Below are 18,731 nucleotides of genomic sequence, written 5' to 3'. Positions count from 1 at the left end.
AAACTTATAGTTCTAGAGATAAAAATTTCTACACAACAGCAGAAGTGACATATCACTATATAGTATACATTTAATTCTAATTAAATCTAGGTATTACTAAGTTAGTAATTTTTAAGTAATTTTGAATACATTTTTAGTACTATATTATTTTGAAATTAGAATCACAATATGTGTATTTCTACTAAATAAATATTATTTTTATTATAATTTTTCTTATAACCAATGAAAATAGGTGGATCTAAATATGAAACCTGGTTGCACATCATATACTACATTGTACATCTAAGACCTTTGATTTTATAAGCGTTTATGCCATTTTTATTTATATGTGGTGGGGGGTAACAAAGTGTGTAACATTGTGGGATTTATATTTATCAAAAAAAAAAAAAAAGAAAATTGATTGGAAAAAACGTTAAATTTTGCGATGTAGTTATACTGTAAATTATGATAGTCCGTAAAATAAAATTCTATTATCGCGGAGTCATATAAAGTTATTAATGCAATTGCTGGACCTTTGTGTTACTGATAATAATTACAGACTTTTCTATAATTGCAACTTGGATAAAATGGATTATCGTCAAAAGGCAAGTAATTGGTAAACAAAATGTAGTAAATAGTAAATTATAATAATATATTGTCGACTCACATTAAAATGATATGTAATGCTAATTTATGTTTCAAATATTGTATATAATGCTGTCATAAATCATATCGAATGATTGCTTTAAAATTTTATAAAATTGTTGACAATATATCAATTAATTTCTAATATTTTTTACACCTTTAGTTATTGAATTTGGTTAAGGGCATAGTTTAGCTAAGATAAATGCCAAAATATTGCCAAAATGTAAAGACTTATTGTATATTATATTTTTGTTTAGTTATTTGTATAAAATTAAAAAATTAGTTTTATGAACAATTTTAGTGTTATATTGATGTTTCTAGACATTTCTATTTCTATGTGTTGTTTTTAATGATTGTTTACAATGATTTATGATCGTAAAACTTATGGTTCTGATTATTATTTACAATTATGAATGGAAACTGAGTTTTTTCTTCGTTTTAGATGGTAATACCTTCCCAGCAGAGTACAAAGAATGATGACGAGGAAGATGAAGATTTGGAAGCCTTACGTCTTGCAGCTCTTCAATCGTTAAGAACAAAGGATAATGTACATAATAAAAAGCAGCCTCCATCGCAGAAAATAATGTCAAATCTAATGCAAACATCACACTCGTCATATAAAATCCAGCGGCCACAGAGAAGAGGATATTTTCATAATCGAATACAACAGCGACAGAACGGAGTAAGTTTTGAATTATTTTCATAACCAAATTTATCATATAATAGTTCTCATTCTATGTTATAACCAATTATGATTGTTGCATATACTGTTTCTACATATAATTTAAACACTTATGTATTTTAATATGAATCATTGTTTTTGATCATTTTTATATATTCATTGCTAGTTTTAATTTTAATTTATATATATATATATATATATGTATGTAAAAGTGTTTTAATTTCATTTAAACTTTTCAAAATTGTATTCAGTTCAGTTAATAAGTAATTATTAATTATTTATTTGTACAAAATAATAAAATATCATTACAACATTTATGCTTTATATATGTTGTTGGCTATCCATGTTAAGGTAAAATATTTTGCAAGTAATTGCGTTACTTATTCATAATTATGTTTTTCTTTAATTGACTTTTAGTACACGTACATGTACATTAGAAATAGGTACATGAATAATATATTCAATGTTTGAAATAATATTCATGGGAAAGTTAGTATCAATTAAGAGTATTGAATATTTGTTTGTTTAAAATATTTATTTACAAAATTTAATTACAAATTTTCTAAGAATAAGTATATATATTACTGCCTTGAAGTATGATGGAATATTTGCTTAGAATATTAGAAATGTTTGAATAAAGTTAGAATATAAATTTTACTTTAATAACATGTATACTGTTTTATACTTTATTAGAGTCTATCTTTAATAATAATTTGTTAAATATTTTCATGTTCACTGCATTACAGACATGCAATTACTTCTCAGATTTTAAATATAAAATGTGGAGAAAAAGCTTCAGCCATATAACTACTTGTGGTATTTTATTGATTTATGCAAAAGAAGGCAGGTACAAACAGTTTAAATTTTAATATAAAAATTAAAAAGTTTTGTACAAATAAAAGAGTATGTAGAATGCATCTTATCATAATTGGCATGAATAATTTTTCATGTATTTTAGAATTCATATATTTATTACATGACAATATCAAATATCAAAACCATTAAATTATAACAGCAAATGAAAATAAATAAATAGTTTTTACAATAAAACTTACCACTAGTTCAATATAAAATATATTGTGTATCTTTCAAATACAAGCAAAATTCTGGCAAATCATTTTAAAAAGACAATGAAACGATGTTACAGTATGTACCAATAAGCTGAACAAAAAAAAAAAAAAATATGCTCATATTACTCATGCAAGAATAACACATAATTTCAGTTGTAAATATGGTAGCAAAACATAAAGTATATATATTTCTGGCACAACAGAAATCTAAATACAGAGGAAACTATAAAGAAATTGTAACAAAAATAGTAACTAATACTAACATTTCTATATGAATTATTACACATGTAAAAAATATTAGGGTACGTGTGCAACTAATTGCATGTGAAATGTTTGTATATCATACGTGAAATATATCAAAAGTAGCATTCTCAAGAGAATATTGAAAGTTTTTCATTTTTATTAGCATGGATTTGCGTTCCAGTCCGTGGAGTGAATGATTGTGATAAAATGACGATATGATGTAATATTCATATCCTCAGTTACTTTGTATTGGACTGTTATTTTATAATATTTATAAAATAAATTATTAGTTATAATATTTAACTAAATTCAATGAAAAAAAAAGAAAAAGATAAGAATACTAAAGCAATATAGTTTTTATGGAGTAAATAAAAGGAGCTATCAGGGCATAATGTTGTAATATTAGATGTATTATATAGATATACAATTATTAATTACATAAATATTTGTATTATACAATCTGTTACTGCTACACCACACTATATATATATATAAAATTTATTTATTTATATATTTGTAAATTAACTGTTTACAAATTTCAAAAGTCCACAATTTGTTTGAAATATCAAAATTCAATTTTAATAGGTCAAAAACTAGTACCTTGAAAAATTGATAAGAATATGTACAATTCTCTCAACTGTTTTATAAATTATTGCATAAAATAGGAAGGCAAAGAGAACTGAATATTTAGTATTTATTTATATTGTATATCCATAGACAAGATTAAAATTGTGACCCCAAGATTAAAAGTAAAACATAGAAAAGAGTATTTGCAAATTTTTGGTGTAATTGTAACGATTTGAGCAAGAATTTGTTACAATTTTTTTTATTAAGTAGAATGAACAGCGTCAATTACCTTCAATTAGTAAGAAATGGGATTAATATGTATATTAAATATACGTTGTTAGCAGAGTTCAACTGCTACATATGCAAAAAATGTTGCTCGGAAAGAAAGATTGCTTTACTCTGAAATGGCCAGTATGCGTGCGTGCTTTCCAGTTTTAACTGTTATATGGAATTGTTATAGATTATTATAATCGGCAATCTACATCAAAGAAAGTCTGTTTGAAAATGTAAAAGAATTATAGAGATATAAAATAGAACAATATGTTAGAAATAAAAGTAAAAAATGTTATCTAAATAAATAATTGGAGTTACATAAAATGAAGGAGATTTCATAAACCATTACAATTATGTACTTATATGTTAAAAAATTGTAGGAATTTATATATATATGTATTTTATGTAATGCGTGTGCACATTTATATTTCTATACTTCTACTCATAAATTTTATGACTTTAAAATTATTAACTCTTTTTATGTGGATATCAATAAAATTCAGTTCTATGAACTATATTACATATGTACAATACAATTTTCCAACATTTTTCTATATTTAAATAATGCAATATGAGATTTCTGAAATATTATGTTATTAAGTGCAATATGCATACTGTAATTGTATAAATTGAATTGAAAATAGTGGCCCAATTGGGTATAGATAATAAATATGTCTTAATGTATTGTAATATATTATTTTAAAAACATTTGTCATGGAAACAAAGCTACAATTGGAAGAAAATCATTATGTCCTTACAATTTATTTGGAATTGTACCCATTTTCCACATAAACTATTAATTCTTGACCATTTCTTTTAAGATGCTATTATACAAGGTAGTTGAAAAGTGTTGTATTAATTTTTAAGAGTACATAATACTCATTGGGATAAACAAAATGCTATTTTTAAATTAGGGGAAGTTATATAATTTTATATTAATATTTGGACAGCAATCCAGATTTTATGATTATTTATGACATTTGAAATCAAATCAGTTTCTGTTTCAGAATTTTTTGAGATCAATATTAGTAGGCAGTCGTTTCAATAATAATCTTCATTTATGTGTATTTGAAAATGTAATCCAGACGCAAAATCCAATTATTGAGTTCTAAGGTGTATACACTTTATATTCAGAAGGAAAATTAGAACAGTAGCTAACTCTGTTAGTTAGAAGAGTAGTTAAAATTTCCATACTCAATTATTCGTGACACCATTAAACAGTTTACTATTATTGGTATTCGTAACATGAATAAAACAATTTGAAATTTTGAAATTAAAACACTGAGTTTTCGTTTGTCGATCAGTCAAGAAAAAGATGTTACTGTTATTCACACAAGTAATAGTCAAACATAGTAGCAGATCCACTTAAGTCTGAGGATACTTTGCAGCTGGAATAGATGGACTTGCGTAACGGAATGAAAAAAAAAGTCATCGTTTAATATGAAATAGTCATCTTAATTACTAAATTTCAATTCTATTCAACGTTTTTGAATCATCCAGACAGGAATATCAGATAACATTGTCTAGAATTTAAAAAAGGGTTCAAGAATATTTTACATAATAGTCGCAATAGAAGGGTTTTATGGGATGAAAGAAGCAAAACAAAGTTCTGTTTTCAATAAGAACATTGTTTAATACTATTTTTGTAACTGTTGTTTAACAAATACATATTAAGAAATTCGTCTGTATTTTTCTTAATAAAATTTATTACATTTGACTGGAAATATAAATTCTGTATAATTCAGCTCCTCATCTGGATTAGTTTACATTACAAATGAAGTCTTACAGGATGTTCTCTGAAAAACTGATAAAATTATAGACATCATTTTTGCAGGCAAATTAAATGATACAGGAAGGCTAATCTTTTAATATACAACAATACATCCTGTTGGCGACTTTTAGATGAAAGATGGTATTATTTGTTGTTTAAATAATTCTCATTGAACTCAATAACAATTTCTCAAACTATTTCTTTTCTATTTTGCATAGCAAAGGATTACAGAGAAAAATACTTTTCTCAAAAAAATTTATAAACATTTATTCTTTAAAAGTGTCACTATAAACATTTGATATCATTGCAGTTATTAATGTACGCAGTGGTATCAATTCTTTTTCTAATTTTGGACATTCTATTGCATAGTAATTATACAAAAATTCCATTAAATTCATAATTATTAGACAATTATTTTTTGTCAGTTATGAATTTCAATATTTTCCTTAATATTTAATTACCTTATAAGATTAAGTATTGTCTAAATGTAATAAATATATTAATATTGTATAAATATTATAATATTTTATCCTAATATTACATGAAGTTTTGATCGCTAAAGATGGAACTACGAAGGAAAAGTTACTGTTTACATTTCATTATTTAGATTTTATTTATAACGATGGTAAAATAAGCAATTAATTAATTAATTAATAAGAGTAGTGGTAATTAAAATTATAAAACAGGGAATTAAATATTTCCTTTATTATGAAATTTGTTTTATTTAAATAGTACATGTATATATTTGTTTGTTACAGAATTTATATTATCAGAGTCCACGTAACCCAAATTTAATAGCAATAGTGCCTGTAGACGAACGTTCTGTTCTACAGCAATCTGATTTAATATCTTCGGTTGAAAAAACTGCACCAAATATTGAGTCTTACCCTACAGGTATACAGGATAAATTATTAAATCTAAAAATATTTAATATTATAAAGCTTACGTTTCACTGTGTTCCCTGTCAAATATGGTAAATTAATATTTTCAGAAGTATCAAAATTTCATCGATTCAAAGATAAAGGAAGTGGTTCTGATGAAGAAGATAAAGAACAGAAACATGTAGTTATAGAACCAGAAACTGTTAGGAAAGATAGCATGGATGTTAAAATATCTGCAATAGTTGAAAATCAGATGGAAAGTATTGAAGACTCGAAGATCAAGACTGAAGAAGATCAAGATGGAAATAACGATGACGATGATGATATTCTCCTCATGGCTGATCTTGAAGAAGAGGATAGCTTAGAGCGCTTGATGGATGAAATGGAAAGAGAAATGAATGTTGACAAGCCGTCCGAAAAAAAAGAAAAGAGAAGTAACAGAAAGGAAAACAAAGAATGTGTAAAAAAGGACGAAGTAAGCAAGCATATGAGTCAAAAAAATAGAACAGAAGACAATAATATTCGAAAAGAGAGCTATAGTCCAGCGCTAGTAGCAGCCGTTTTAAAAAATGAAAGACGATCTATATCTCCGCACGCAGTTAATCGAATTTCACAGAAACGTCGATCGTTATCACCAAGGTCACGATCACGGAAAAAATCTCCTAGAAGATCCCCTAGAAGGTCACCTATTAGACAATTAAAAAAGTCTCAACGAGAAAGCATGAGGTACAGATCACCTCGAAAGTCTCCAGTACGATATTCTCCGCGTTCACGGTCGCCGAAGCTTTCATCACGGTCTAGGTCACCACGATTATCGCCACGTAGATCTCCAAATAAATCTCCAATCAGAAGGTCACCTATTAGGAGACTGTCTCCGAGAGGAAGATCTCCAAAGCTCTCGCCGCATTCCAGATCTCCTAGATCAACGCGTTCACCTAAAACGTCTGTAACCAAGTCTCCGAGATTGGCACGATCACGTTCACCAAAATTTTCACCACTTAGATTATCTCCACATTCTAGATCACCTTTAAGGTCAAGATCGCCAAAGTTATCTCCAAGGCGAATATCACCCTCCCGCAGGTTATCACCAAAATCAAAATCTCCTGGACTGTCCCCTCGAAGAGTATCGTCACGTTTAATATCACCAAAAATATCGCCACGAAGAATATCACCACGGTTAAGGTCGCCGAGATTATCGCCGCGTCGATCACCATGGTCATCACCGAGAAATTCACCTCGTTTATCGCCTAGACGAAAAAGATCTCCAAGATGGTCGCCTAAAGAATTACCTCGAAAACGTGGTCCACGTTCTCCTACTCCAGATGGAACCGGTAATCCGTTATATACAAAAGAGTCCTCGCCAGCAATTAAAAGCAGGATATCACCAGAAATAAATCGCGTGAAAATGAAACAAAAAGAAGACAATTTGGAGGAGAATACTGCAACAGAAAAAGAAACTTTTGATATAATCAATGATCCAGTTTTAGAAGCCAGGCGAAGAAAGTTTCAATCAACGAGGCCTATAGATCCAATAACTGCAAATAAAAAAATTAAATTAAGTAGAAAGGAAAACACAATTAAGAAGGTAGAATCTTTAGAAGGGGGTGATGTTCAGTCAGGAAATGCAAGAAAAATGAACAAAGTTTCAGAGGACTATGATATTCAAGAAACTGATTTGTGTTTAGATACTCATTATGAATTTAAAGAATTTGAAGAAAGTGTAAAAAATATTTCTTCCATTGGTATTACGACTTCTGTTAATTCGTGTATGGAATTGGAAATTCAAAATCCAGAAAAAGAAAGATCATCAAAAAAAAAGAAAAAACGTGATAAAGAGTTGTATCAAGTGGGAAAATTAAAAAGTGAACTTCCTCTATCTGAACGTATTGGAAAAGATAAAAAATGCAAAAAACGTAATGATGCTATATCTGATGGATCAAGTGAGGATATGGATGCCATTTTTGAAGATTTAGTAGTTGATAAAGAAAGTGATCTACGAACTGAATTAAGTAGAAGACGGGCAGAAAGATTAAGTAGGACAGTGCCAATTCAATCTGCCAGATTAGTACAGTCTGCCTTTAAAGGAGTTGTTAATGAGTAAGTATTGACAGTATACTATCTAACATAAAGTTTTCATTATTAAAACAAAATATTTACTTTTTTTCTTCAAGCAAGAAAAGAACATACATATCATAACGATTTGTATCTGTATTTATGTTACTAAATTTTGTCTCCAATAACACTACTTACAACTACTACCCAAATAATATATATATATATATAGATTTATATTTCCTTTTTCTGAATGTAAAGGTAATTTGGTTAAAACTTAACATAACACTATTAAACGATTTCCATACATTTTTTATGTGATGTCGGGGCATGATTCCAAACAACTGTTTCTTTATGCAAAATATACAGAAATCTCTAGCTTTCAAGATATTTGCAAACAACTCCTGCTACAACTGAATATACATTGAATATTTTCTATACATGTTTATTGTAAGTACTGCAGTTGGAAACTTTAAAACCTTAACTGAGAAATCTTTTCAACGTATACATTAGAAAGTACTTTAACTTTAACTTTATCCTAAGAAAATGAAAATATTCATTAACCATATCGGGTTTGAATTAGTTTTTCCAATTTAATCATCATCAGTGGCGGCTTGTGACTAAAATGAGTGGAGATGCTACTCACAAAATCGAATGACCTTTCCCTTTTTTTTCAAATATCCTAGAAACTAGAGATTTCCTAAAACTTTATGCAAGGAAAATTTGTTTAAAATCATATACTTAAAAACATAGTAAGAAAATTATTGAAATATTTGATGGTCATAAGGAACTAGCTGAAAAAATATTGAATGTATAATTAAATTAAAGTATTCTGATTTTGCTTAAATTATGAACATATAATTATACAAAATAATTAAGGATAATAAGTTTTATTTTATTTCAAGTATTATATGTATTTATATTATAAATCTGAGTACCATGCAATTATTGTTTTATCATGTGAAGATTTTCTTATCTAAATTTTTTTGTCATCTTGATTTTCTTACGTTCATATAATGGAAGTTCTACTGTAATTACAACCTACGTACATGATTAAAACAAAAGATACGTTTTGTCTTCCATATATAAAGCAATTATGTATATTTGAACTGTTCTACAATACTTATCTAAATATATGTAAATTTACATTGAGTAAAAATAGAGGGACTTCATTTTTTAAAAATAAAGATTACATTATATGAAAAATAATCTAAAGTATGAAAAATAATCTAACATGTTTAACATAAAGATGCTAATATACTCATAAGTATTACCATACAGTAAATGACCATATTTTTTCAATATTTGCGACATATTTTGATATAAAAATAATTTTTTTACAGGGTTGTCAAGAGTAATGCGAAAGTGAATCAAAGACATCTAATTAAGGCGGATGATAAAAGTAAGTAATACATATTAAAAACTTATAATTTCTATTAATGAGGAGAGGTCACAGCTATAACGTTGTTACTTTCGAATTTGATTATGACGAATCCAAAGTAAAAATAAGTGATATCTACAAATAGATTTGTTGAGATATGTAATTAAGTAAGGGCTATCCGTAAAGTCTTCTTTGTAGTTGCAAAAATAATCTAATGGTAGAACAAAATTTGATTACCGTCAAAAGGATGTTATTCATTTCTTGTACAGTTACCATATTATTTGGATTTAATGGAATTTTATGAGGAGGGGGACAAAATTACCTCCAAGGGGTAATGAAGGGGGAATAACTTACTATATAGCATGAGTCATTTATTCAAGGCTGAATGCAAATGCAAAAAACACTGTTATTTTCTTCCTCTACTTTTAGCTGAGCTGTGAAAAATATAGCTTTATTGCAGTAGTAAACTGTTTTTGATGTCACAGATGTATGTTTTGAAGATATATTTACTATCTTTCTACATATATCACACTTTTAGTTATATTAAAATGTAAATAGTATAATGATGTTAGATCATTTCACTCAACAGTTTTTACAAGTGTGATGACGATATTTATTAACCACTCATTAATCGAAAAATTATATGCGTAATTCCTTTTATAAAGTTCTGTAATTAATTTTGTAATGTCATTATGACGTGTATAAGTCAAAAGGTGCTGTTTTGCATTTGATAATAGCAGAATGATAAAGTAAAAAAGGTAACATATTATTCAAACTTCGTATGTTCAAAGTTCTGAAAATATTATTAAAATTATTCGATTTAAGAAACAGTAGACCATGCTTATACGTTATTTGGAAAGAAATTGAAGAATTATATGTAGTTACATCAGCAAATGAAGCAATTTGTAAATAGGGTTTACTGTTTTAAATGAAATAGTTTCAATAATGTATTCGGGAATTATAACATTCGAATTTAGAATTAATTGTATCAAATTTAAGTTCTGATTTAGGTATTACAATGAAAATTGTTTTTGGATTCCGTGATACTTTATGCGATCGTGTCATAATATATTTCTATACGAACAAAATTGATGTTACTCGTATTATATGTATAAACACGATCCGACATTTTTAATTTGCTATACATTTGACTTTTGAGTGTTATTTTGTAAATCTAAAGCAAGTTTATTTCTAAGAATAAAACTCTTAAGTTTTTTACTGAAATTTGAAAAAAATTGAATCAAAAGATAATATTATATACAGAATTTCATTATATTTGCTTATAAGCAACTGAGATTCAAACGATATTTAAAATAAAATAACAAAACGAATTTTTATAGGATATCTAGAAGGTAAAAATGATAAAATTAATTTTCAATTCTACAAATGAATATATTGAGAAAGTTGTAAGATCCAATATTTTTACACAAATTTTCTATCTAACTTTAATGAACTGAAATGTGTCGTAAAACTTTAGTTTTCAAGATATTTTTAAAAATGAAAATGAAGAACGAAAGAATAAACAATTTTGTTCCTTGTTTGTAATAGACATTTGATTCGAATGAATACTCCGTGCACACCTGCGTATGCGAGTCTATAACAAATGTTCGTTACAATGTAGTGACTAAACTAAGTCGAATTAATAAAGTAATTAATTCAATGTATATGTTTATGGTTCTGTTATATGTAACAGACGTTTGTGCACTGTGGGTTTTTAGTTCGTCCAGCATTGCTGTAAGCAAGAGATAATCCGTAATCTAACTGGACACTAAATTAAAGTTTATACTTTTACGGACGCATATTTATAGACATAATTCAGTATAATATAGCGTCAGCGATTTGTGTTCTTTTTTGCGGATATTTCGCGGAAACTAAGGGAGACCAGCAGTTACGGGTATAGAAAAAAGTTATTGGAAGCGTCCAGCTTTACAAGAAGAGTTATTTTTGTATCAGGTAATTTTTTTTATTGGCTACACTTCAGTTTTTCTATTTTCTCGTATGTGATATAAAAAAATGATCGTTTTAGCATTGTATAGAATTTTAATCAAGTATAATATCTGTGTATAATACATATACAGAAAGCTGTATTTCCAAAAACCTCTGTGTTTCGTTAATTTGTACACGTACAAAACCGTTTAATGCGCAATAAAATTTGTAAATTTATGTACAACGATGGATAGCCGCCTGTCATTGACATATGGTATAGGAATTTGCTACAATAGGATTTCCGGCTGGAAAACTATTATTAAAGATGTAAAGAAAAAGAAGAAGTCATATGGTATAATGGGAAAGATATTTTCCGACACAACGGTAAAAGAAAAAAAATCCTTCTAAGGCAACATCTATAATGTCTCATTTGAAATTATTGACATTCTGATCTTTTAACGAATCTACTGTAAAAAGAAGTTATCGAACAAAGCACCTAAATCGAAGCTATGTAAAAGTACAACTGAAAACTATGGAAAATTGCAGTAATGAGGTCGATACGTGGAAAAACAATAATATTGCTGACTACTGCAACGGATGACTAGCGAATTTTTTTGCAAAGTTGGACACGTCTACGAGCATTCTAACGTCATTCCCAATCTTGACGTTTAAAAACTACAAGAATAATGATTAAATAATGCAGTCTAACAAACACGTACTGACAAAAAGAGAAACAACAAAGTTTATTAATTGTTAGTTTCGATTAACAAAAAATACGAAAGTTGTCATTAACAAAGCTGTGCTAACAAAACAAACTAGACTATTACAAGAATAAACGCAGCAAATAAATACGATATTAGAACTATTAATAAAAATTTATGTTATTTTCATTTTGGGCACGTTAATCTATGAATGGACACGGAGGAATTGTTATTCTTAGAAGAAATGACAGTAAACATTATATTTAAAGGCCGCTACACTAGGCTACCTACAAAACTAGAAGAATAACAATAGAAACGCAAATTGTCGCAATTCATTTGACAATCGTACATTTATTTCGTTTAAAGGGAAAATCTATATTGAACGATATATAATAATAAAACTTTTTCAAACACTAGCCAACAAATAGATCGCTCGTGTTCCTTCTTGATTTGCACTAAGGCACCTTTCCAATCGATACGTGCCCCTATTCTGCCCAAGTCCTTCGAAGTCCATTTTTCTTATATGCGCAGTACCTTGGTTGTAAGGTAATTTCTTCAACTTATAATTTCCACTGGTCGGTGTATACTGTTACCTGAATTGTGGCTCAAGGATTTTCGGTAAAAATTTGGACAAATTGTCGAACTCGCGAACTTATTCGATTCCGCGTTATCGCGCCTTCTTGTCTTCCGTATCGATCATTAGCGTACTGAACTACAATATTTCAATTATGAAACGTTTAATACTAGGTAGGTGTCAATGTTTAAGTGGGATGCTCGGTTTACTTGCTTTATTTACCGACTTTCGTTCGTCGTCCATACATAGTCACCCTTCTTAATATTCTAAGATCTGTATAGTACTTGTACATGTTTATGTTTTTATTCTAATTAAAAAAGGCTGGATCTAAGTTGTCATGCTAATCGTTTTTTAATCATTTTTTCGTGGATTAGAAACATAATTTCAAATTTCATAAATTACGTAAAGGTCAAAGCCGTTAGTATATCATATATATACATATATATACATATATATGATATACTATTCTTTAATAGTATATTACTAATTTATGAAATTTGAAATTTGAAGTGTATATATATATATATATACACCGCATTCATCGCAACCTTATCATTAAATTATTTTGGGGTATCTGTTAATTTATGTCCTTGATAATGATTTTCGAGTAGTTTAATGGTTCGGTCTTAAATCTCACGAACGTGTAAAACGATCGAGTAGAAGTAGAAGAATTTGGGATTTTTCAAATTACCGGACAAGATCCAATAAAGCTTGTCGTCACCATCCGTGGCAACAATACCCAACGAGCCGTTAATTTACCTTATTCTACATATTTCGAGATTTCTAACAAAGAGTCGTTACAAGCATAATTCTTTCTTTAAAATCTTTTAAATTCCTTCTTTAGCATGCTATTGTCCAAAATCAATTTACTTCGAGTGACCTTTAGTCAGGGACGATCTTTTCCTTTCCCCTTTCCACTATGTATTTGTCAACCAATTAGAAATCAATCGCTCTACCGTTACTCGATAAGTATATCTTTTGTCATGTTTCTAGCAATTATGTTCAGATTATAACACTCAGATCGGATTTTAGCGGCAAGATATCAACCCTTGACAACCAACATCCTACATAATATCGCATAGTAAGACAAGAAAAATACATGATTTAAGTTTCCTAAGTTGTTCTGGTACTTATCGTTTTCGTTTTCGTTTTCGTTTTCCTTTTCCACTCGAGCGCTCGCGATTTTCACTGTCTCCTTTCAAGCATTTTGTTTATATAACATAAAAAGTTTTTTACTATTTTATTATCTACAGGAAGGTAGAAAACGACGATATTCTCACTCTGAAGAATTGAATTGTGGCCAATAAAAAAAATTTTCCAAGTTCCAGTGAAACGAAAATTCGTTAGTTGTTGCGTCAATACTTTCACACTATCTACGTATCGCTTAACAGAGTTATTCAAATCCTTTCTATGTTAAAATGAAGTATTTAAAATTATTTATTATTAAGATAGAACAGTGTTTACGAACTGTGGTAAGTAGTGAACATGCTACGAACTAATATTTGCATGACATTTACCTGTATTATGTGTACTGTAAATTTTCCAGTTTGAGTAATGCAATCGTAAAAGTTTCATACCTACTCGCCCATGATTTTCGAATATGTTATGAAAATCAACATTTTGGGCAACGATTTCCTATGCATATAAGTATCGCACAGTTTTTCATACAAAATTGAATTAACGTTTCATTCTGAAACTTTTGTTTTTATTTTGTCGTTGTCAGCTTAATTTCGTCATCTTCATTCTTGATAAATAGATTTTGCCTGCATCCAGAGAAACCTTGAGAAATCAAGGTCTTCAATTATAATTTGAAAAGTGGAGCACCAAAGTATTTGATAAAAGGATTTTTGAATACTCATCCCCGACTCAGTCTCTTGTAAATTTCATTTCCATGATTTTATCTTTCATTTATTCAAACCGCTAAATTTTTCAAAAATTTCAGTCAAACTGGCAAGTTTAATCTTCACAATGATTTTCTTCGAGAAAAGTTGCTATACGGGACCTAGCTTTCAAAGAGTTGTCCTTAATCTAGTTCATCATTTTTGATGAATCGAAGATCTGCTTTCTGTCCAGACATTGAGTGAGCTTTGTCGATACACACGTTATGTCGTTTCCTTAAAAAAAAAATTGTCCATTACATTAACAACTTCAATGGATACGGTCTTTCCGGGAATGGGTTTGCTATATAATATATTAGACATAAATTACATGGACTTGTGTCGTATGGCGAATTGATCCCAAATACCTTCAAATATATCGTTGATTCTTCTTCCGGCTCTATTATCAGCGGTTTTGCATATGATTCTTCTAACATTATTCTTGTATTTTGCGATTCGGTACACGGACATGGTGCAGAACCAACAATGCGTTTGGTAGAACAGAAAGAATTTTTATAATGTTTGCTTTTGATTATCTTTAAATTGACAATTTTTTCTGAAAAAGTTCTATGGGTTTATCAACGTATTCGGAATGTCATTCAGAGTTTTATGATACCGTTATAATTTGACTGGTCCTATGCTATCTGAAGTGAAAACTTTGGAACACAACAAACACATTTATTATTATTATTATTATTATTATTATTATTATTATTATTGAATAGCACGATTTGTACAAGGTTTGGGAACAGATTGGCAGACTGCTGCCGCGGCGCGTAACCGTACGCCTTATTAATAATAATACTAATAATAATAACAACAACAACAACAACAACAACAACAACAACAATGATAATATCGGGAGACCTCTCCTCTAATTCTTTATGTGACTGTCAATTGTTATTTTGGTCGATGCCCATTGATATCGCCTGATATGGTCAAGAAACATAAATTACCATAGAAGGTTCGGACTTGTTTGTACGACGCATTCAAGGCGGTAAACAAACTCTCGTTGAGGCTCCTTGTGGTCGCCGACTTTGGGTACATTGTAACGATCGTTACGTAGCAGCCGAGAGCGATTCGATAGGGACTTAAATATTTTAATTAGGATAAAATTTCATTTTTAAGATAGAAGAAGCTCTCCTTGATTTGACGACGCAAATATCGTCTTCTTCGACGATCTCGCGAACTTACTTAAACCATTTGTCTGGCTTTGGCGTAGATTAGAATTTGATTCATCTTCTCCAGCCATTCTCGATCCATTGGCTCGCGGAACTCTTTTCAGTAACATTAAGATCGTTTGTACTTTCCGTAAACCGCTCTGAAAATTAATCAATGATATTATTAAAGATAAGTGAACACCACTCCGCCGTTAATCAGATCTCCAAATGCCGGGTTTATAAATCTCTGGAATGTAGCCGGAGAATTCCACAATCGAAATGGAACCATTAAGAATTCGAATTGTCCCATCCATCGGGAATAATGAATGTTGTTTTGCATATTTACAACTACGTTCGGCAGAGATAACGCGAAATAATCCATTTCGCAGATCTAACAGAATCTTTAATGTTTATCTTTAACCTTTGGTTTCTTTGGTGTTTCGTTTGGGACTTACTTTCCAATCTGATAGGGATTACCATCTATTGTTACGTCGGTAGAAAAAAGTTACCTACAATTTTATTACCGCTCGATCCGACACCCCGAAACTAGAGACACACTTCTTTACCTTTTTTAAACATAAGTGCCGTTGCGCTGTTGTTGACAACTATTCACATCAAGCATCACCTCCTTGGTTACCTTACCGACTAAAGTTACTTACTTTAATTAGATTTAAACAAATGAAGCAAGGTTCATGAACTGTTTAAAGAATTAGAAAGGAATTGTAAACAAAAGCATCGATAACTTTTTTGAAAATATGTTTTTTCACATAAATAGATATATCATTTATGTTTAATTTTTAAATATAGATATAACTATCGCTAATTTTATAACATGTACAATGTTCTTTTAACTAATAGTAATAATACTAACAAATAAAGAAAAGAAGCTCTACAATTAATCGTGAAACGAAAATTAAGAGTGACAAAATTGCGTCGGGTGTATGTTGAGTTAGGAAATAATAGGAAAGGCTTATGTACGAGGAATGGCCTGTTCCTTCTTTGATCTCGTTTTTCTTTTCTATTATTCCAAATAAGCTCATAATTTATATTAAATTTACTTTATTAAATACTTTTGACTATTCACAATCGATCCTTCATTTCGAACGTAATGCGATCCCACGTGTACGATAAAGTCGGCCGCAGATGTTCTTTAATCGTCGATTAACATATTTTAGTAGTAAATAAAAAGAATTCATAGTTTTGTTTATAAATTTTTTAATTTGTTTTCTAATTCTTTAAAAAATTATGAATGTACATAAATTTTTTGTTACGATATTCAATAGATTCGGAATAAAATGGAATAGGCGAATTTTTGGATCTCAATTCTTGAATGTTAATTCCTAATCGAAATTGAATTTAAGCAAGCGTATATGCTTTCTGTACCTTTTTGTACCTTTCATGTTTTTCATTGTTTTTCCTGGCTGTGGAGGGTATCTTCCCTTCCTAATCGATTCGTTAACGAGAAATGATGCATTTTTCGTTACGTTGAAGGGGATCCTGAAATTAACACTAAGAACTTGTTGCGCGTAATTAGGTAAAAAATTTTGCGAGGGCTTTGCGAGTCTCATTGATTCTGGCACAACGTGTAAAAAAACTAATCCCTGTCGACATTTATCATGAAAAAGTGTTTAAGATGCGAACATATAATTTTAACATTTTCACATTTTTCTTTTCAGATGAAAGTGTTGCATTGTATATTTTGGTATATCTTTGAAAGAATAAGAATAATCCCAATCTCCTAGAATAATTAATAATTTTCGCAAGTTTTGTCTCATTGTATCACATAGATGCCGTGATGAAGTGAGATTTATATTGGAGATAAAATAATGAACTTATACATTGTTTGCAATTAAGACTTCATACGACACATATAAATTTCGAGTAAAGCAAAGTAGGCTAGCGATAATCAAGTCAGACTGATGGCGTGTCGTCTCTATGTGTGGTATGTGCGTGAGAGAAGGATTGAGGAATAAAAGGGAGGCGGTCTGTTTTGTCCTGGGCCTGCTAGTGGACTCGTCAATAAGGCTACTTAGCAGACCCATGCCTTTCTTTTTTATTGCTTTCCATATATAGATATTTATCTCCAAAAGCATTTTGCAATGTTTATTAGGATAACAAAAATGTTGTAATCGCGACAGCATAACGTTGTTATATTATACGATAGCAGTGTAGCGTTTGCGAGAATGTTTTTCGTATAAGTTTTCATATAAAGGACATTTTAAGTCTTAATAGAGTCTAATGAATATTTCTTCAGAAAAATGGATCTATTAGTTGTTTCTTTAATATTAAGTTTATGAAATTTATTTATTTGATGTGTGTGGGCGTGGAAAGAGATGAAGGAAGGGAGATATTTGGGAATTATGATATAATAATATGTGTTTTGAATAGCCATCTTGTTTTTTGTATCTTTTCTGCCCTTGTTTTCTATGTCTCCTTCAGACAGAGATTTATTATACCTCCATGTTGAATTTGTACAGTATCCGTATTTTATTGCTTTATTACTCCTTCTTCCTTGTTTAGGCGGTGATGATACGGATTATATGATTCTGTACGTAGTTATTGTCATTGAGCTGTTAAATGAATACGTAGCTATTTTCTACAGTTTGAAACCAGACAGTTTTAAAATTAGTGATAGTCAATGCGATGCATGTCTATTACAATATATTAGCTAGATGATATGAAATTTCTTTAATGCTTTTCCTTTCAAACAATCTTAGTTTTTCCATCTGAGGAGTAAAAATTTCACATTAAATATGTAACAGTTCTCTATGTAACAGTGGTCTCAACAGAGCTTTCAACATAGCACAGAAAAGCAGAAAAGTTTCATCATGCTTTTCAGTTCTTTCGAATAGAATAGTGCTGTTTTAATATCCAGAGTTCATTTTACTTTTCTACCACCGCATTCTTTCTCTATTCTTGTAGACGTACGTGACATTTATTTCGACATTG

At 29.4% G+C, this 18,731-nt stretch overlaps 2 protein-coding genes across 5 annotated transcripts in view; one reads left to right on the top strand and one right to left on the bottom strand.

Annotated features, from left to right (window-relative positions):
* LOC143430111 (mitochondrial import inner membrane translocase subunit Tim21) overlaps positions 1-18,731 on the bottom strand; it is a 391,485-nt gene that overhangs the window by 96,564 nt on the left and 276,190 nt on the right. The gene's annotated exons all lie outside the window — the stretch shown is intronic.
* The window catches only part of LOC143430147 (uncharacterized), a 34,744-nt gene continuing 16,329 nt past the window's right edge, over positions 317-18,731 (top strand). For all 3 annotated transcript variants that reach the window (XM_076906153.1, XM_076906152.1, XM_076906151.1), the window contains exons 1-5: positions 317-584; positions 1,067-1,306; positions 5,989-6,124; positions 6,222-8,208; positions 9,507-9,565. In XM_076906153.1, coding sequence (XP_076762268.1) covers positions 498-584; positions 1,067-1,306; positions 5,989-6,124; positions 6,222-8,208; positions 9,507-9,565 — 2,509 coding nt within the window. In that variant the 5' untranslated portion in view covers positions 317-497. The remainder of the gene's footprint in view (positions 585-1,066; positions 1,307-5,988; positions 6,125-6,221; positions 8,209-9,506; positions 9,566-18,731) is intronic.

Source organism: Xylocopa sonorina, chromosome 13, assembly GCF_050948175.1.
Source record: "Xylocopa sonorina isolate GNS202 chromosome 13, iyXylSono1_principal, whole genome shotgun sequence".
NCBI classification, from domain to species: Eukaryota; Metazoa; Arthropoda; class Insecta; order Hymenoptera; family Apidae; genus Xylocopa; species Xylocopa sonorina.
This window is presented reverse-complemented; position numbering and strand designations above follow the sequence as displayed.